This window comes from Salmo salar, unplaced genomic scaffold, assembly GCF_905237065.1.
Source record: "Salmo salar unplaced genomic scaffold, Ssal_v3.1, whole genome shotgun sequence".
In the NCBI taxonomy this organism is placed as follows: Eukaryota; Metazoa; Chordata; class Actinopteri; order Salmoniformes; family Salmonidae; genus Salmo; species Salmo salar.
The window spans coordinates 124576-144822 of NW_025548267.1; the positions used below are offsets into that span (position 1 = coordinate 124576).

The window sequence follows — 20247 nt, forward strand, 5'->3', positions numbered from 1 at the left end:
TTAAACATTGAGGACTGAAGAAAAAGGGTCAATAATTTAAAAAGAACATTTTAAATGAACACAGTTTCATGTTTTATCCTGGTTTGTTTTTTATGTTTTATCCCTGGCTGAATAAACAGGTGAACATCTCATTCCAAAATCATGGGCATAAATATGGAGTTGGTGTCACGTCCTGACCAGTAAAGGGGTTATTTGTTATTGTAGTATGGTCAGGACGTGGCAGGGGGTGTTTGGTTTGTATGTTTCGGGGTTTGTTGGGCAATGTTCTATGTTAGTCTATTTCTATGTATGTGTCTAGTTTATCTATTTCTATGCTTAGTTTATTGGTTTGACCTTCAATTGGAGGCAGCTGTTTCTCGTTGTCTCTAATTGAAGGTCCTATTTAGTAGGGGTGTTTTTTCATGGGTTTTTGTGGGTAGTTGTTCCTTGTGTAGGACTGTTTCTAGTCGTTGTTTTTGTATTATTTAATTTTGTTTAGTTTTCTTCTCAATAAACAAGAAGATGAGCATTCACATTCACGCTGCGCCTTGGTACCATCTTTACGACGAGCGTGACAGTTGGTCCCCCTTCGCTGCTATAACAGCCTCCACTATTCTGGGAAGGCTTTCCACTAGATGATGTTAAAATTGCTGCGGGGACTTGCTTCAGTTCAGCCACAAGAGCGTTAGTGAGGTCGGCACCAATTTTGGGTGATTAGGCTTGGCTCAGTCAGCGTTCCAATTCATCCCAAAGGTGTTCGATGGGGTTGAGGTCAGGGTTCTGTGCAGGCCAGTCAAGTTCTAACACAGATCTCAACAAACCATTTCTGTATGGACCTGGCTTTGTACACGGGGACATTGTCATGCTGAAACAGGAAAGGGTCTTCCCCAAACTGTTGCCTCAAAGTTGGAAGCACAGAATCGTCTAGAATGTCATTGTATGCTGTAGCGTTAAGATTTCCCTTCACTGGAACTAAGGGGCCTGAACCATGAAAAACAACCCCAGACCATTATTCCTCCTCCACCAAACTTTTACTAATACATGCATGCAGTTGCACAGACTTTCACACGCAACTCACCCCTCTGTTTTCTGATCTTCTCTGTAGAAAGAAGACAGAAAAAAAAAAACATGATGTATTATGGGTACTAGAACATGAAAACAGACTACATCCTCTCTATTCTGACCTCTTCTGTAGACAGTAGATAAAACATGATGTATTATGGGTAATTTCCTCTATTTCCTTTGATAATGTTGGTAATGTTGATAATTACATGAATATAGTAAACACAGAGACAACACTTACCCAGCTGTCCAGGCAGGTTTTGAATGAGTTCATCTAGGGGGGAGAAATATATTCAGTCATCTTGTCAAAAAGAAACATAGACAGGAACACAGACAGGAACAAAGACAGACAGACAGACAGGAACAGACAGACAGAGACAGACAGACAGACAGACAGACAGACAGACAGACAGACAGACAGACAGACAGACAGACAGACAGACAGACAGAGACAGACAGACAGACAGGAACATAGACAGACAGACAGGAACACAGACAGACAGACAGACAGACACAGACAGACAGAGACAGACAGACAGAGACAGACAGACAGACAGACAGAGACAGACAGACAGACAGACAGGAACATAGACAGACAGACAGACAGACAGACAGAGACAGACAGAGACAGACAGACAGACAGACAGGAACATAGACAGACAGACAGACAGACAGGAACATAGACAGACAGACAGACAGACAGGAACATAGACAGACAGACAGACAGGAACATAGACAGACAGACAGACAGGAACATAGACAGACAGACAGACAGACAGACAGACAGACAGACAGACAGACAGACAGACAGACAGACAGACAGACAGACAGACAGACAGACAGACAGACAGAGACAGACAGACAGAGACAGACAGGAACATAGACAGACAGACAGACAGACAGGAACATAGACAGACAGACAGACAGACAGGAACATAGACAGACAGACAGACAGACAGACAGACAGACAGGAACATAGACAGACAGACAGACAGACAGACAGGAACATAGACAGACAGACAGACAGGAACATAGACAGACAGACAGACAGACAGGAACATAGACAGACAGACAGACAGACAGACAGACAGACAGACAGACAGACAGACAGACAGACAGACAGACAGACAGACAGGAACACAGACAGGAACACAGACAGGAACACAGACAGGAACACAGACAGACAGACAGACAGACAGACAGACAGACAGACAGACAGACAGACAGACAGACAGACAGACAGACAGACAGACAGGAACATAGGCAGACAGGAACATAGGCAGACAGGAACATAGGCAGACAGGAACATAGGCAGACAGGAACATAGACAGACAGACAGGAACATAGACAGACAGACAGGAACATAGACAGACAGGAACATAGACAGACAGACAGGAACATAGACAGACAGGAACATAGGCAGACAGACAGGAACATAGACAGACAGACAGGAACATAGACAGACAGGAAGACAGGCGCATCAGACACAAACACACTACTAACCAAGGTAAAGGTCTTCCTCATCTGAATCTTTGGGTCGTCCTAAAAAACAGACAGTCAGTTGACACCGAAAATCATGTTATTATCTAACCCTGCTGGTACCTCCTCAGAGCCTGGTTCCTCTGGTCTACCCAGTACAGCCAGTAGAGGACTGGTCACCCCTCAGAGCCTGGTTCCTCTGGTCTACCCAGTACAGCCAGTAGAGGACTGGTCACCCCTCAGAGCCTGGTTCCTCTCTACCCAGTACAGCCAGTAGAGGACTGGTCACCCCTCAGAGCCTGGTTCCTCTGGTCTACCCAGTACAGCCAGTAGAGGACTGGTCACCCCTCAGAGCCTGGTTCCTCTGGTCTACCCAGTACAGCCAGTAGAGGACTGGTCACCCCTCAGAGCCTGGTTCCTCTGGTCTACCCAGTACAGCCAGTAGAGGACTGGTCACCCCTCAGAGCCTGGTTCCTCTGGTCTACCCAGTACAGCCAGTAGAGGACTGGTCACCCCTCAGAGCCTGGTTCCTCTCTACCCAGTACAGCCAGTAGAGGACTGGTCACCCCTCAGAGCCTGGTTCCTCTCTACCCAGTACAGCCAGTAGAGGACTGGTCACCCCTCAGAGCCTGGTTCCTCTAGTCTACCCAGTACAGCCAGTAGAGTACTGGTCACCCCTCAGAGCCTGGTTCCTCTCTACCCAGTACAGCCAGTAGAGGACTGGTCACCCCTCAGAGCCTGGTTCCTCTGGTCTACCCAGTACAGCCAGTAGAGGACTGGTCACCCCTCAGAGCCTGGTTCCTCTGGTCTACCCAGTACAGCCAGTAGAGGACTGGTCACCCCTCAAAGCCTGGTTCCTCTGGTCTACCCAGTACAGCCAGTAGAGGACTGGTCACCCCTCAGAGCCTGGTTCCTCTCTACCCAGTACAGCCAGTAGAGGCCTGGTCACCCCTCAGAGCCTGGTTCCTCTGGTCTACCCAGTACATCCAGTAGAGGACTGGTCACCCCTCAGAGCCTGGTTCCTCTGGTCTACCCAGTACAGCCAGTAGAGGACTGGTCACCCCTCAGAGCCTGGTTCCTCTGGTCTACCCAGTACAGCCAGTAGAGGACTGGTCACCCCTCAGAGCCTGGTTCCTCTGGTCTACCCAGTACAGCCAGTAGAGGACTGGTCACCCCTCAGAGCCTGGTTCCTCTGGTCTACCCAGTACAGCCAGTAGAGGACTGGTCACCCCTCAGAGCCTGGTTCCTCTGGTCTACCCAGTACAGCCAGTAGAGGACTGGTCACCCCTCAGAGCCTGGTTCCTCTGGTCTACCCAGTACAGCCAGTAGAGGACTGGTCACCCCTCAGAGCCTGGTTCCTCTCTACCCAGTACAGCCAGTAGAGGACTGGTCACCCCTCAGAGCCTGGTTCCTCTAGTCTACCCAGTACAGCCAGTAGAGTACTGGTCACCCCTCAGAGCCTGGTTCCTCTCTACCCAGTACAGCCAGTAGAGGACTGGTCACACCTCTTAGCCTGGTTCCTCTCTACCCAGTACAGCCAGTAGAGGACTGGTCACCCCTCAGAGCCTGGTTCCTCTGGTCTACCCAGTACAGCCAGTAGAGGACTGGTCACCCTTCAGAGCCTGGTTCCTCTCTACCCAGTACAGCCAGTAGAGGACTGGTCACTCCTCAGAGCCTGGTTCCTCTGGTCTACCCAGTACAGCCAGTAGAGGACTGGTCACTCCTCAGAGCCTGGTTCCTCTGGTCTACCCAGTACAGCCAGTAGAGGACTGGTCACCCCTCAGAGCCTGGTTCCTCTCTACCCAGTACAGCCAGTAGAGGACTGGACACCCCTCAGAACCTGGTTCCTCTGGTCTACCCAGTACAGCCAGTAGAGGACTGGTCACCCCTCAGAACCTGGTTCCTCTGGTCTACCCAGTACAGCCAGTAGAGGACTGGTCACCCCTCAGAGCCTGGTTCCTCTGGTCTACCCAGTACAGCCAGTAGAGGACTGGTCACCCCTCAGAGCCTGGTTCCTCTCTGCCCAGTACAGCCAGTAGAGGACTGGTCACCCCTCAGAGCCTGGATCCTCTGGTCTACCCAGTACAGCCAGTAGAGGACTGGTCACCCCTCAGAGCCTGGTTCCTCTCTACCCAGTACAGCCAGTAGAGGACTGGTCACCCCTCAGAGCCTGGTTCCTCTCTACCCAGTACAGCCAGTAGAGGACTTTACAAGAACATGAAGTTGGAGAAGAACAGACTTTCACACAACTCACCCATCTGTATTCTGACCCCTGTAGACAGAGTAGATAAAACATGATGTATTATGGGTAATTTCCTCTATTTCCTTTGATAATGTTGTAATGTTGATAATACATGAATATAGTAAACACAGAGACAACACTTACCCAGCTGTCCAGGCAGGTTATCACTGAGTTCATCTAGGGGGGAGAAATATATTCAGTCATCTTGTCACCAAAACAGACAGGAACACAGACAGACAGGAACATAGACAGACAGACAGGAACATAGACAGACAGGAACATAGACAGACAGACAGGAACATAGACAGACAGACAGGAACATAGACAGACAGGAACATAGACAGACAGGAACATAGACAGACAGACAGGAACATAGACAGACAGACAGGAACATAGACAGACAGACAGGAACATAGACAGACAGACAGGAACATAGACAGACAGGAACATAGACAGACAGACAGGAACATAGACAGACAGGAACATAGGCAGACAGACAGGAACATAGACAGACAGACAGGAACATAGACAGACAGGAAGACAGGCGCATCAGACACAAACACACTACTAACCAAGGTAAAGGTCTTCCTCATCTGAATCTTTGGGTCGTCCTAAAAAACAGACAGTCAGTTGACACCGAAAATCATGTTATTATCTAACCCTGCTGGTACCTCCTCAGAGCCTGGTTCCCCTCTACCCAGTACAGCCAGTAGAGGACTGGTCACCCCTCAGAGCCTGGTTCCTCTCTACCCAGTACAGCCAGTAGAGGACTGGTCACCCCTCAGAACCTGGTTCCTCTGGTCTACCCAGTACAGCCAGTAGAGGACTGGTCACCCCTCAGAACCTGGTTCCTCTGGTCTACCCAGTACAGCCAGTAGAGGACTGGTCACCCCTCAGAGCCTGCTTCCTCTGGTCTACCCAGTACAGCCAGTAGAGGACTGGTCACCTCCTCAGAGCCTGGTTCCTCTCTACCCAGTACAGCCAGTAGAGTACTGGTCAGCCCTCAGAGCCTGGTTCCTCTCTACCCAGTACAGCCAGTAGAGGACTGGTCACCCCTCAGAGCCTGGTTCCTCTCTACCCAGTACAGCCAGTAGAGGACTGGTCACCCCTCAGAGCCTGGTTCCTCTCTATCCAGTACAGCCAATAGAGGACTGGTCACCCCTCAGAGCCTGGTTCCTCTGGTCTACCCAGTACAGCCAGTAGAGGACTGGTCACCCCTCAGAGCCTGGTTCCTCTGGTCTACCCAGCACAGTCAGTAGAGGACTGGTCACCCCTCAGAGCCTGGTTCCTCTGGTCTACCCAGTACAGCCAGTAGAGGACTGGTCACCCCTCAGAGCCTGGTTCCTCTGGTCTACCCAGTACAGCCAGTAGAGGACTGGTCACCCCTCAGAGCCTGGTTCCTCTCTACCCAGTACAGCCAGTAGAGGACTGGTCACCCCTCAGAGCCTGGTTCCTCTCTACCCAGTACAGCCAGTAGAGGACTGGTCACCCCTCAGAGCCTGGTTCCTCTGGTCTACCCAGTACAGCCAGTAGAGGACTGGTCACCCCTCAGAGCCTGGTTCCTCTCTACCCAGTACAGCCAGTAGAGGACTGGTCACCCCTCAGAGCCTGGTTCCTCTCTACCCAGTACAGCCAGTAGAGGACTGGTCACCCCTCAGAGCCTGGTTCCTCTGGTCTATCCAGTACAGCCAGTAGAGGACTGGTCACCCCTCAGAGCCTGGTTCCTCTCTACCCAGTACAGCCAGTAGAGGACTGGTCACCCCTCAGAACCTGGTTCCTCTGGTCTACCCAGTACAGCCAGTAGAGGACTGGTCACCCCTCAGAGCCTGGTTCCTCTGGTCTACCCAGTACAGCCAGTAGAGGACTGGTCACCCCTCAGAGCCTGGTTCCTCTCTACCCAGTACAGCCAGTAGAGGACTGGTCACCCCTCAGAGCCTGGTTCCTCTCTAACCAGTACAGCCAGTAGAGGACTGGTCACCCCTCAGAGCCTGGTTCCTCTGGTCTACCCAGTACAGCCAGTAGAGGACTGGTCACCCCTCAGAGCCTGGTTCCTCTCTACCCAGTACAGCCAGTAGAGGACTGGTCACCCCTCAGAGCCTGGTTCCTCTCTACCCAGTACAGCCAGTAGAGGACTTTACAAGAACATGAAGTTGGAGAAGAACAGACTTTCACACAACTCACCCATCTGTATTCTGACCCCTGTAGACAGAGTAGATAAAACATGATGTATTATGGGTAATTTCCTCTATTTCCTTTGATAATGTTGTAATGTTGATAATACATGAATATAGTAAACACAGAGACAACACTTACCCAGCTGTCCAGGCAGGTTATCACTGAGTTCATCTAGTGGGGAGAAATATATTCAGTCATCTTGTCACCAAAACAGACAGGAACACAGACAGACAGGAACATAGACAGACAGACAGGAACATAGACAGACAGGAACATAGACAGACAGACAGGAACATAGACAGACAGACAGGAACAGTGCTAAATACGGCTGCTAGAATCCTGACTAGAACCAAAAAATTTGATCATATTACTCCAGTGTTAGCCTCCCTACACTGGCTTCCTGTTAAGGCAAGGGCTGATTTCAAGGTTTTACTGCTAACCTACAAAGCATTACATGGGCTTGCTCCTACCTATCTTTCCGATTTGGTCCTGCCGTACATATCTACACGCACGCTACGGTCACAAGACGCAGGCCTCCTAATTGTCCCTAGAATTTCTAAGCAAACGGCTGGAGGTAGGGCTTTCTCCTATAGAGCTCCATTTTTATGGAATGGTCTGCCTACCAATGTGAGAGACGCAGACTCAGTCTCAACCTTTAAGTCTTTACTGAAGACTTATCTCTTCAGTAGGTCCTATGATTAAGTATAGTCTGGCCCAGGAGTGTGAAGGTGAACGGAAAGGCTGGAGCAACGAACCGCCCTTGCTGTCTCTGCCTTGCCGGTTCCCCTCTTTCCACTGGGATTCTCTGCCTCTAACCCTTTTACAGAGGCTGAGTCACTGGCCTACTGGTGTTCTTCCATGCCGTCCATGGGAGGGGTGCGTCACTTGAGTGGGTTGAGTCACTGACGTGGTCTTCCTGTCTGGGTTGGCGCCCCCCCTTGGGTTGTGCCATGGCGGAGATCGTTGTGGGCTATACTCGGCCTTGTCTTAGGACGGTAAGTTGGTGGTTGGAGACATCCCTCTAGTGGTGTGGGGGCTGTGCTTTGGCAAAGTGGGTGGGGTTATATCCTGCCTGTTTGGCCCTGTCCGGGGTATCATCGGATGGGGCCACAGTGTCTTCTGATCCCTCCTGTCTCAGCCTCCAGTATTTATGCTGCAGTAGTTTATGTGTCGGGGGGCTAGGGTCAGTCTGTTACATCTGGAGTATTTCTCTTGTCTTATCCGGTGTCCTGTGTGTATTTAAATATGCTCTCTCTAATTCTCTCTTTCTCTCTTTCTGTCTTTCTCTCGGAGGACCTGAGCCCTAGGACCATGCCTCAGGACTACCTGGCATGATGACTCCTTGCTGTCCCCAGTCCACCTGGCCGTGCTGCTGCTCCAGTTTCAACTGTTCTGCCTGCGGCTATGGAACCCTGACCTGTTCACCGGACGTGCTTGTTGCACCCTCGACAACTACTATGATTATTATTATTTGACCATGCTGGTCATTTATGAACATTTTAACATTTTAACATTTTGACCATGTTCTGTTTTAATATCCACCCTGCACAGCCAGAAGAGGACTGGCCACCCCTCATAGCCTGGTTCCTCTCTAGGTTTCTTCCTAGGTTTTTGGCCTTTCTAGGGAGTTTTTCCTAGGGAGTTTTTCCTAGCCACCGTGCTTCTTTCACATGCTTTGCTTGCTGTTTGGGGTTTTAGGCTGGGTTTCTGTACAGCACTTTGAGAATATCAGCTGATGTACGAAGGGCTATATAAAAATAAATTTGATTTGATTTGATTTGATTTGAACATAGACAGACAGACAGGAACATAGACAGACAGGAACATAGACAGACAGGAACATAGACAGACAGACAGGAACATAGACAGACAGGAACATAGGCAGACAGACAGGAACATAGACAGACAGACAGACAGACAGGAAGACGGCGCATCAGACAAACACACTACCTACTAAATAAATAAATATATATACATATTTTAATAAAGGTTAAATAAAAAAAAATATTCCTGCAGCTTTCCATCCTCTAAAAGTCTTAAATTGCCCGTGTCGTGCTTATGTGGTTTGGTCCTCAGGGTTCTTAATCAGTCGATCGGTGTCTATGGGTCAATAATACCTCTCACCAAGTCACGTCTTCCTGACATAAAATACTGCCATAAATTAACATGGACTGTCAATGGAGACAAGTATTTTTCTAAGATGTCAAACTGCCAACGCGTTCAAAAAAATCGGAAAGTTAATTGACACAGCAAAAAAATATCAACGTTTATGTATTTAAATCTAAAATATTGCTAGACTGGTTTTCACAGCTATTCATTATTGTAAATTGTAACGTATCCCTTGATGGTTAGTTCAATTATTATTAATTATATTATTATTATTATTATAATTATTATTATTCATTGTATCATAATACTGAACCCAAACCGGCTGCGCCATCGGGCATAAATGTATTTTGTCCCCCTACACCAAACGCGATCATGACACGGAGGTTAAAATATCAAAACAAACTCTGAACCAATGACATTAATTTGGGGACTGGTCGAAAAGCATTAAACATGTATGGCAATTTAGCTAGTTAGCTTGCACTTGCTAGCTAATTTGTCCTATTTAGCTAGCATGCAGTTGCTAGCTAATTTGTCCTTTTTAGCTAGCTTGCTGTTGCTAGCTACTTTGTCCAGGAATATAAACGTTGAGTTGTTATTTTACCTGAAATGCACAAGGTCCTCTACTCCGACAATTAATCCACAGATAAAACAGTCAACCAAATTGTTTCTAGTCATCTCTCCTCCTTCTAGGCCTTTTCATCTTTGGACTAACTTTTATAAAGTGCATTACCACCAGACCTCCGTTCGTCTTTCAGTCACCCACCAATGAGGAGATGCGATCGGCGTCACAAATAGAACTGACTTAGCAACGCAGACGCTTGTGGGCACTTGCGAGCAGTGTCGGTGCAATAATTGAATAATATAGATTTATACATTTATTTTGCAGCGCTTGCGAAGCGAGCGAGTGGTGTAGTCAGCATGAAAGTCTGAATCTGTGGATGGTCGTAAAAAACAGATAGTCAGTTGGAAGACATGTTGACACCTAAAACCATCATGTTATTATGGTGCCAGCAGGTGCCTTTCTAGGGGGTCTTTCATAGCCACTATGCTTCTGCCTCTGCATTGCACTGCTCTTTGAACTTTTAGGGTATCTGAAAAACACGTTGTGACAACTGCTGATGTTAAAAAAAAAAATACATGTGATTAATTGACCTGCTAAGCTAGGAACTACATAGTAGAGTAAACCTACATGGATTCAGATACTATACAAGTAAATACGGTAGTTTGTAGAAAGGGTCAATTTAATTGAAGACTATCATACAATTAGGTGATTGACTAGATCAGGTTTATATTCCAGTGATATGTAACCAGAGGTAGAGAGGTTCTTACCCAGGTGATAGACTAGATAAGGTTTATATTCCAGTGATATGTAACCAGAGGTAGAGAGGTTCTTACCCAGGTGATAGACTAGATAAGGTTCCAGATCCAGTAGAATCCTGTAAAATGCTGATTTCACTCTTGTTGTGTTTTCTGCTTCTTCTAGGGCCTTGAACAACAGTCTCATCTGGTCCTGGCTGGTCGCAGCAGCACTGATCCGAGAGTTCATCTCATCAGGGATCAAGTCCTTCTGGTGCAGCTCAGATGCTATAGATTTCCCCTCGGAAACCTTCTGAATGAGGTGATCCTTGTGTCTGTCCACAAACAGGGCATCAACTAGACAGGAAAGAAAACAGATGTAGAGTTATATACTGTAGAACAAGAGGACTTTACTAGTCAGGTTAGATGTAGAGTTATATACTGTAGAACAAGAGGACATTACTAGTCAGGTTAGATGTAGAGTTATATACTGTAGAACAAGAGGACATTACTAGTCAGGTTAGATGTAGAGTTATATACTGTAGAACAAGAGGACATTACTAGACAGGTTAGATGTAGAGTTATATACTGTAGAACAAGAGGACATTACTAGTCAGGTTAGATGTAGAGTTATATACTGTAGAACAAGAGGACATTACTAGTCAGGTTAGATGTAGAGTTATATACTGTAGAACAAGACAAAACCATGAGGTCTGTGATTAACAGTTGACCCATCAGTATTATAGTAATAAACCATGAGGTCTGTGATTAACAGTTGACCCATCAGTATTATAGTAATAAACCATGAGGTCTGTGATTAACAGTTGACCCATCAGTATTATAGTAATAAACCATGAGGTCTGTGATTAACAGTTGACCCATCAGTATTATAGTAATAAACCATGAGGTCTGTGATTAACAGTTGACCCATCAGTATTATAGTAATAAACCATGAGGTCTGTGATTAACAGTTGACCCATCAGTATTATAGTAATAAACCATGAGGTCTGTGATTAACAGTTGACCCATCAGTATTATAGTAATAAACCATGAGGTCTGTGATTAACAGTTGACCCATCAGTATTATAGTAATAAACCATGAGGTCTGTGATTAACAGTTGACCCATCAGTATTATAGTAATAAACCATGAGGTCTGTGATTAACAGTTGACCCATCAGTATTATAGTAATAAACCATGAGGTCTGTGATTAACAGTTGACCCATCAGTATTATAGTAATGATCATAATCTCTTTATGTGAAACTCTAACAAGACAACAGCCCACTTACGTAGTTCTTCCCATCGTTGTCTTTGCTTCTCCTCTGTAGACAAAAGACAACAAATGTATAAAAGCACAATAGTAAAAAGTACAATAATAATTAATAATCATTAAAAGCCTGGATGTCTGTTCCACTCGGTAATCTAATTAGCATAATGCTAAACTAAACTCTGACTTTAGTGTCTGGGGGTCTAAAAGGTAATTCACCCGTTTTGCTCTACAAGCTTCACACTGGTACCTATATATAGTTATATCCTGATCCAATACAGGACTGAAGGTAACCTGGTATAAATGAATAGAGTCTAATGGACAGGATATGGATCATTCCTAGTTATATCCTGATCTAATACAGGACTGGAGGTAACCTGGTATAAATGAATAGAGTCTAATGGACAGGATATGGGTCATTCCTAGTTATATCCTGGTCACCCCTCAGAGCCTGGTTCCTCTGGTCTACCCAGTACAGCCAGTAGAGGACTGGTCACCCCTCAGAGCCTGGTTCCTCTGGTCTACCCAGTACAGCCAGTAGAGGACTGGTCACCCCTCAGAGCCTGGTTCCTCTCTATCCAGTACAGCCAGTAGAGGACTGGTCACCCCTCAGAGCCTGGTTCCTCTCTACCCAGTACAGCCAGTAGAGGACTGGTCACCCCTCAGAGCCTGGATCCTCTCTACCCAGTACAGCCAGTAGAGGACTGGTCACCCCTCAGAGCCTGGTTCCTCTGGTCTACCCAGTACAGCCAGTAGAGGACTGGTCACCCCTCAGAGCCTGGTTCCTCTCTACCCAGTACAGCCAGTAGAGGACTGGTCACCTCTCAGAGCCTGGTTCCTCTGGTCTACCCAGTACAGCCAGTAGAGTACTGGTCACCCCTCAGAGCCTGGTTCCTCTCTACCCAGTACAGCCAGTAGAGGACTGGTCACCCCTCAGAGCCTGGTTCCTCTCTACCCAGTACAGCCAGTAGAGGACTGGTCACCCCTCAGAGCCTGGATCCTCTCTACCCAGTACAGCCAGTAGAGGACTGGTCACCCCTCAGAGCCTGGTTCCTCTGGTCTACCCAGTACAGCCAGTAGAGGACTGGTCACCCCTCAGAGCCTGGTTCCTCTCTACCCAGTACAGCCAGTAGAGGACTGGTCACCCCTCAGAGCCTGGTTCCTCTCTACCCAGTACAGCCAGTAGAGGACTGGTCACCCCTCAGAGCCTGGTTCCTCTCTACCCAGTACAGCCAGTAGAGGACTGGTCACCCCTCAGAGCCTGGTTCCTCTCTACCCAGTACAGCCAGTAGAGTACTGGTCACCCCTCAGAGCCTGGTTCCTCTCTACCCAGTACAGCCAGTAGAGGACTGGTCACCCCTCAGAGCCTGGTTCCTCTCTACCCAGTACAGCCAGTAGAGTACTGGTCACCTCTCAGAGCCTGGTTCCTCTCTACCCAGTACAGCCAGTATAGGACTGGTCACCCCTCAGAGCCTGGTTCCTCTGGTCTACCCAGTACAGCCAGTAGAGGACTGGTCACACCTCAGAGCCTGGTTCCTCTCTACCCAGTACAGCCAGTAGAGTACTGGTCACCCCTCAGAGCCTGGTTCCTCTGGTCTACCCAGTACAGCCAGTAGAGGACTGGTTACCCCTCAGAGCCTGGTTCCTCTCTACCCAGTACAGCCAGTAGAGGACTGGTCACCCCTCAGAGCCTGGTTCCTCTGGTCTACCCAGTACAGCCAGTATAGGACTGGTCACCCCTCAGAGCCTGGTTCCTCTCTACCCAGTACAGCCAGTAGAGTACTGGTCACCCCTCAGAGCCTGGTTCCTCTCTACCCAGTACAGCCAGTAGAGGACTGGTCACCCCTCAGAGCCTGGTTCCTCTCTACCCAGTACAGCCAGTAGAGGACTGGTCACCCCTCAGAGCCTGGTTCCTCTCTACCCAGTACAGCCAGTAGAGGACTGGTCACCCCTCAGAGCCTGGTTCCTCTCTACCCAGTACAGCCAGTAGAGGACTGGTCACCCCTCAGAGCCTGGTTCCTCTCTACCCAGTATAGCCAGTAGAGTACTGGTCGCCCCTCAGAGCCTGGTTCCTCTCTACCCAGTACAGCCAGTAGAGGACTGGTCACCCCTCAGAGCCTGGTTCCTCTCTACCCAGTACAGCCAGTAGAGGACTGGTCACCCCTCAGAGCCTGGTTCCTCTCTACCCAGTACAGCCAGTAGAGGACTGGTCGCCCCTCAGAGCCTGGTTCCTCTCTACCCAGTACAGCCAGTAGAGGACTGGTCACCCCTCAGAGCCTGGTTCCTCTCTACCCAGTACAGCCAGTAGAGGACTGGTCACCCCTCAGAGCCTGGTTCCTCTCTACCCAGTACAGCCAGTAGAGTACTGGTCGCCCCTCAGAGCCTGGTTCCTCTGGTCTACCCAGTACAGCCAGTAGAGGACTGGTCACCCCTCAGAGCCTGGTTCCTCTCTACCCAGTACAGCCAGTAGAGGACTGGTCACCCCTCAGAGCCTGGTTCCTCTGGTCTACCCAGTACAGCCAGTAGAGGACTGGTCACCCCTCAGAGCCTGGTTCCTCTCTACCCAGTACAGCCAGTAGAGGACTGGTCACCCCTCAGAGCCTGGTTCCTCTGGTCTACCCAGTACAGCCAGTAGAGGACTGGACACCCCTCAGAGCCTGGTTCCTCTCTACCCAGTACAGCCAGTAGAGGACTGGTCACCCCTCAGAGCCTGGTTCCTCTCTACCCAGTACAGCCAGTAGAGGACTGGTCACCCCTCAGAGCCTGGTTCCTCTCTACCCAGTACAGCCAGTAGAGTACTGGTCGCCCCTCAGAGCCTGGTTCCTCTCTACCCAGTACAGCCAGTAGAGGACTGGTCACCCCTCAGAGCCTGGTTCCTCTCTACCCAGTACAGCCAGTAGAGGACTGGTCACCCCTCAGAGCCTGGTTCCTCTCTACCCAGTACAGCCAGTAGAGTACTGGTCGCCCCTCAGAGCCTGGTTCCTCTCTACCCAGTACAGCCAGTAGAGGACTGGTCACCCCTCAGAGCCTGGTTCCTCTGGTCTACCCAGTACAGCCAGTAGAGGACTGGTCACCCCTCAGAGCCTGGTTCCTCTCTACCCAGTACAGCCAGTAGAGGACTGGTCACCCCTCAGAGCCTGGTTCCTCTGGTCTACCCAGTACAGCCAGTAGAGGACTGGTCACCCCTCAGAGCCTGGTTCCTCTCTACCCAGTACAGCCAGTAGAGGACTGGTCACCCCTCAGAGCCTGGTTCCTCTCTAACCAGTACAGCCAGTAGAGGACTGGTCACCCCTCAGAGCCTGGTTCCTCTGGTCTACCCAGTACAGCCAGTAGAGGACTGGTCACCCCTCAGAGCCTGGTTCCTCTCTAACCAGTACAGCCAGTAGAGGACTGGTCACCCCTCAGAGCCTGGTTCCTCTGGTCTACCCAGTACAGCCAGTAGAGGACTGGTCACCCCTCAGAGCCTGGTTCCTCTGGTCTAGCCAGTACAGCCAGTAGAGGACTGGACACCCCTCAGAGCCTGGTTCCTCTCTACCCAGTACAGCCAGTAGAGGACTGGTCACCCCTCAGAGCCTGGTTCCTCTCTACCCAGTACAGCCAGTAGAGGACTGGTCACCCCTCAGAGCCTGGTTCCTCTCTACCCAGTACAGCCAGTAGAGTAATGGTCACCCCTCAGAGCCTGGTTCCTCTCTACCCAGTACAGCCAGTAGAGGACTGGTCACCCCTCAGAGCCTGGTTCCTCTGGTCTACCCAGTACAGCCAGTAGAGGACTGGTCACCCCTCAGAGCCTGGTTCCTCTGGTCTACCCAGTACAGCCAGTAGAGGACTGGTCACCCCTCAGAGCCTGGTTCCTCTCTGCCCAGTACAGCCAGTAGAGGACTGGTCACCCCTCAGAGCCTGGTTCCTCTGGTCTAGCCAGTACAGCCAGTAGAGGACTGGACACCCCTCAGAGCCTGGTTCCTCTCTACCCAGTACAGCCAGTAGAGGACTGGTACCCCTCAGAGCCTGGTTCCTCTGGTCTACCCAGTACAGCCAGTAGAGTACTGGTCGCCCCTCAGAGCCTGGTTCCTCTGGTCTACCCAGTACAGCCAGTAGAGGACTGGTCACCCCTCAGAGCCTGGTTCCTCTCTACCCAGTACAGCCAGTAGAGGACTGGTCACCCCTCAGAGCCTGGTTCCTCTGGTCTACCCAGTACAGCCAGTAGAGGACTGGTCACCCCTCAGAGCCTGGTTCCTCTCTACCCAGTACAGCCAGTAGAGGACTGGTCACCCCTCAGAGCCTGGTTCCTCTGGTCTACCCAGTACAGCCAGTAGAGGACTGGACACCCCTCAGAGCCTGGTTCCTCTCTACCCAGTACAGCCAGTAGAGGACTGGTCACCCCTCAGAGCCTGGTTCCTCTCTACCCAGTACAGCCAGTAGAGGACTGGTCACCCCTCAGAGCCTGGTTCCTCTCTACCCAGTACAGCCAGTAGAGTACTGGTCGCCCCTCAGAGCCTGGTTCCTCTCTACCCAGTACAGCCAGTAGAGGACTGGTCACCCCTCAGAGCCTGGTTCCTCTCTACCCAGTACAGCCAGTAGAGGACTGGTCACCCCTCAGAGCCTGGTTCCTCTCTACCCAGTACAGCCAGTAGAGTACTGGTCGCCCCTCAGAGCCTGGTTCCTCTCTACCCAGTACAGCCAGTAGAGGACTGGTCACCCCTCAGAGCCTGGTTCCTCTGGTCTACCCAGTACAGCCAGTAGAGGACTGGTCACCCCTCAGAGCCTGGTTCCTCTCTACCCAGTACAGCCAGTAGAGGACTGGTCACCCCTCAGAGCCTGGTTCCTCTGGTCTACCCAGTACAGCCAGTAGAGGACTGGTCACCCCTCAGAGCCTGGTTCCTCTCTACCCAGTACAGCCAGTAGAGGACTGGTCACCCCTCAGAGCCTGGTTCCTCTCTAACCAGTACAGCCAGTAGAGGACTGGTCACCCCTCAGAGCCTGGTTCCTCTGGTCTACCCAGTACAGCCAGTAGAGGACTGGTCACCCCTCAGAGCCTGGTTCCTCTCTAACCAGTACAGCCAGTAGAGGACTGGTCACCCCTCAGAGCCTGGTTCCTCTGGTCTACCCAGTACAGCCAGTAGAGGACTGGTCACCCCTCAGAGCCTGGTTCCTCTGGTCTAGCCAGTACAGCCAGTAGAGGACTGGACACCCCTCAGAGCCTGGTTCCTCTCTACCCAGTACAGCCAGTAGAGGACTGGTCACCCCTCAGAGCCTGGTTCCTCTCTACCCAGTACAGCCAGTAGAGGACTGGTCACCCCTCAGAGCCTGGTTCCTCTCTACCCAGTACAGCCAGTAGAGTAATGGTCACCCCTCAGAGCCTGGTTCCTCTCTACCCAGTACAGCCAGTAGAGGACTGGTCACCCCTCAGAGCCTGGTTCCTCTGGTCTACCCAGTACAGCCAGTAGAGGACTGGTCACCCCTCAGAGCCTGGTTCCTCTGGTCTACCCAGTACAGCCAGTAGAGGACTGGTCACCCCTCAGAGCCTGGTTCCTCTCTGCCCAGTACAGCCAGTAGAGGACTGGTCACCCCTCAGAGCCTGGTTCCTCTGGTCTAGCCAGTACAGCCAGTAGAGGACTGGACACCCCTCAGAGCCTGGTTCCTCTCTACCCAGTACAGCCAGTAGAGGACTGGTACCCCTCAGAGCCTGGTTCCTCTGGTCTACCCAGTACAGCCAGTAGAGGACTGGTCACCCCTCAGAGCTTGGTTCCTCTCCACCCAGTACAGCCAGTAGAGTACTGGTCACCCCTCAGAGCCTGGTTCCTCTGGTCTACCCAGTACAGCCAGTAGAGGACTGGTCACCCCTCAGAGCCTGGTTCCTCTCTACCCAGTACAGCCAGTAGAGGACTGGTCACCCCTCAGAGCCTGGTTCCTCTGGTCTACCCAGTACAGCCAGTAGAGGACTGGTCACCCCTCAGAGCCTGGTTCCTCTGGTCTACCCAGTACAGCCAGTAGAGGACTGGTCACACCTCAGAGCCTGGTTCCTCTGGTCTACCCAGTACAGCCAGTAGAGGACTGGTCACCCCTCAGAGCCTGGTTCCTCTGGTCTACCCAGTACAGCCAGTAGAGGACTGGTCACCCCTCAGAGCCTGGTTCCTCTGGTCTACCCAGTACAGCCAGTAGAGGACTGGTCACCCCTCAGCCTGGTTCCTCTCTACCCAGTACAGCCACTAGAGGACTGGTCACCCCTCAGAGCCTGGTTCCTCTGGTCTACCCAGTACAGCCAGTAGAGGACTGGTCACCCCTCAGAGCCTGGTTCCTCTGGTCTACCCAGTACAGCCAGTAGAGAACTGGTCACCCCTCAGAGCCTGGTTCCTCTGGTCTACCCAGTACAGCCAGTAGAGGACTGGTCACCCCTCAGAGCCTGGTTCCTCTCTACCCAGTACAGCCAGTAGAGGACTGGTCACCCCTCAGAGCCTGCTTCCTCTGGTCTACCCAGTACAGCCAGTAGAGGACTGGTCACCCCTCAGAACCTGGTTCCTCTGGTCTACCCAGTACAGCCAGTAGAGGACTGGTCACCACTCAGAGCCTGGTTCCTCTCTACCCAGTACAGCCAGTAGAGGACTGGTCACCCCTCAGAGCCTGGTTCCTCTGGTCTACCCAGTACAGCCAGTAGAGGACTGGTCACCCCTCAGAGCCTGGTTCCTCTGGTCTACCCAGTACAGTCAGTAGAGGACTGTTCACCCCTCAGAGCCTGGTTCCTCTCTACCCAGTACAGCCAGTAGAGGACTGGTCACCTCTCAGAGCCTGGTTCCTCTGGTCTACCCAGTACAGCCAGTAGAGGACTGGTCACCCCTCAGAGCCTGGTTCCTCTGGTCTACCCAGTACAGCCAGTAGAGGACTGGTCACCCCTCAGAGCCTGGTTCCTCTGGTCTACCCAGTACAGCCAGTAGAGGACTGGTTACTCCTCAGAACATGGTTCCTCTGGTCTACCCAGTACAGCCAGTAGAGAGGTTCTTACCCAGGTGATAGACTAGATCAGGTTTATATTCCAGTGATATGTAACCAGAGGTAGAGAGGTTCTTACCCAGGTGATAGACTAGATAAGGTTTATATTCCAGTGATATGTAACCAGAGGTAGAGAGGTTCTTACGCAGGTTGAAGACAAGGTGAGGTTCCAGATCCAGTAGAATCCTGTAAAATCCTGTTTGGCTGTTTCACAATCGGACACCTCGGCGTGCAAATGATTATTTAATGTCTGTACCATCCGAACTGTTTGAGCTAGAAACTATTTGGACCCCGTAGTAAAAAGGTAAAACTCTCCTGAACATGTTGTGATCTACAACGACAACAAGCTGAATGTCTAATGGACAGGATATGGATCATTCCTAGTTATATCCTGATCTAATACAGGACTGAAGGTAACCTGGTATAAATGAATAGAGTCTAATGGACAGGATATGGGTCATTCCTAGTTATATCCTGATCTAATACAGGACTGAAGGTAACCTGGTATAAATGAATAGAGTCTAATGGACAGGATATGGGTCATTCCTAGTTATATCCTGATCTAATACAGGACTGAAGGTAACCTGGTATAAATGAATAGAGTCTAATGGACAGGATATGGATCATTCCTAGTTATAATCTAAGCAACACCCCATAATGACAAAGCAAAAACAGGTATTTAGACATTTTTTGCAAATATATACAAATATTTTAAAAAACTGAAATTGTTTAATGATGAGACATCAAGGACCAGTCAGACATCAAGGTTAAACTCACCTTTATGTTTTCTCCACCAGTAGACACCACCAGCTGAAGCTGTAAGAACTACAACAGCTGCTGCTATTAGTAGACCAACAATCAACCCTACTTGTGATTTAGGAAACACCTCATCTGAAACAGAGAAGCCATGTCAAACCATTACAACACTACATATATACTGTACAGGAAGTAAAGCATCATTTATAAATACTACTGAAAACAGACCAATCAGGTCATCCCTTAGGAAACCGTCCTCCACTAACTAGTCTAACTAACTAGGGGTCTCAGGTATTTGGGTTAACCAATGAAGACCTCACCTGGGACATGAATCTCTGTCTCCTTCAGGTGGTTGATCTCCGGCTGTTGAACTCTACAGGTGAACCTGTTGGTGTCAGTCCGGTTCACGGTGACATGTCGTCTCACAGTGTAGAGGTCCTCCTCCCTGTGTATCTCTGGAGGTCCATCAGCAGGGAGGATGGTTCCAGAACTGTCCAGCCACTCCATCTCAGGTTCAGGAAACCAGCCTCCAGACTCACACTTCAGGACCACCCCCCAGCCTTTAGTTCCATCAATAGAGATCACTGGCTGAGATACAGCACCTACACAGATACAAGATAAAACAGATCACTGGCTGAGATACAGCACCTACACAGATACAAGATAAAACAGATCACTGGCTGAGATACAGCACCTACACAGATACCAGATAAAACAGATCACTGGCTGAGATACAGCACCTACACAGATACCAGATAAAACAGATCACTGGCTGAGATACAGCACCTACACAGATACAAGATAAAACAGAGATCACTGGCTGAGATACAACACCTACACAGATACCAGATAAAACAGATCACTGCCCTCGGATTCGGTAAATATCTGCTCCAGATAA

General features: G+C 50.0%; 1 protein-coding gene across 1 annotated transcript; it reads right to left on the reverse strand.

The window, feature by feature from the left end:
* Window positions 1-993: 993 nt before the first annotated feature.
* On the reverse strand, window positions 994-19954 carry LOC106583398 (uncharacterized). The gene is made up of 12 exons (XM_045712125.1): window positions 19670-19954; window positions 19371-19484; window positions 11632-11664; window positions 10442-10699; window positions 7076-7108; window positions 6944-6961; window positions 5335-5373; window positions 4907-4939; window positions 4775-4792; window positions 2545-2583; window positions 1283-1315; window positions 994-1078 (listed from the first exon to the last, which is right to left on the reverse strand). Exons 1-12 carry the CDS (start codon window positions 19854-19856, stop codon window positions 1014-1016), a joined length of 870 nt encoding a protein of 289 aa, XP_045568081.1. The 5' UTR covers window positions 19857-19954; the 3' UTR covers window positions 994-1013.
* Between the last annotated feature and the right edge of the window lie 293 nt (window positions 19955-20247).

Excerpts from the sequence above, each read along its gene's own strand:
- LOC106583398 (XM_045712125.1), bottom strand. The coding sequence starts at position 19,856 with ATGGAGTGGCTGGACAGTTCTGGAACCATCCTCCCTGCTGATGGACCT. Across the intron at positions 11,665-19,370 it reads CTGGTGGAGAAAACATAAAG|AGGAGAAGCAAAGACAACGA; the intron begins GTGAGTTTAACC and ends TTTTGTCTACAG. Across the intron at positions 1,079-1,282 it reads AAACCTGCCTGGACAGCTGG|AGAAGATCAGAAAACAGAGG; the intron begins GTAAGTGTTGTC and ends TTCTTTCTACAG.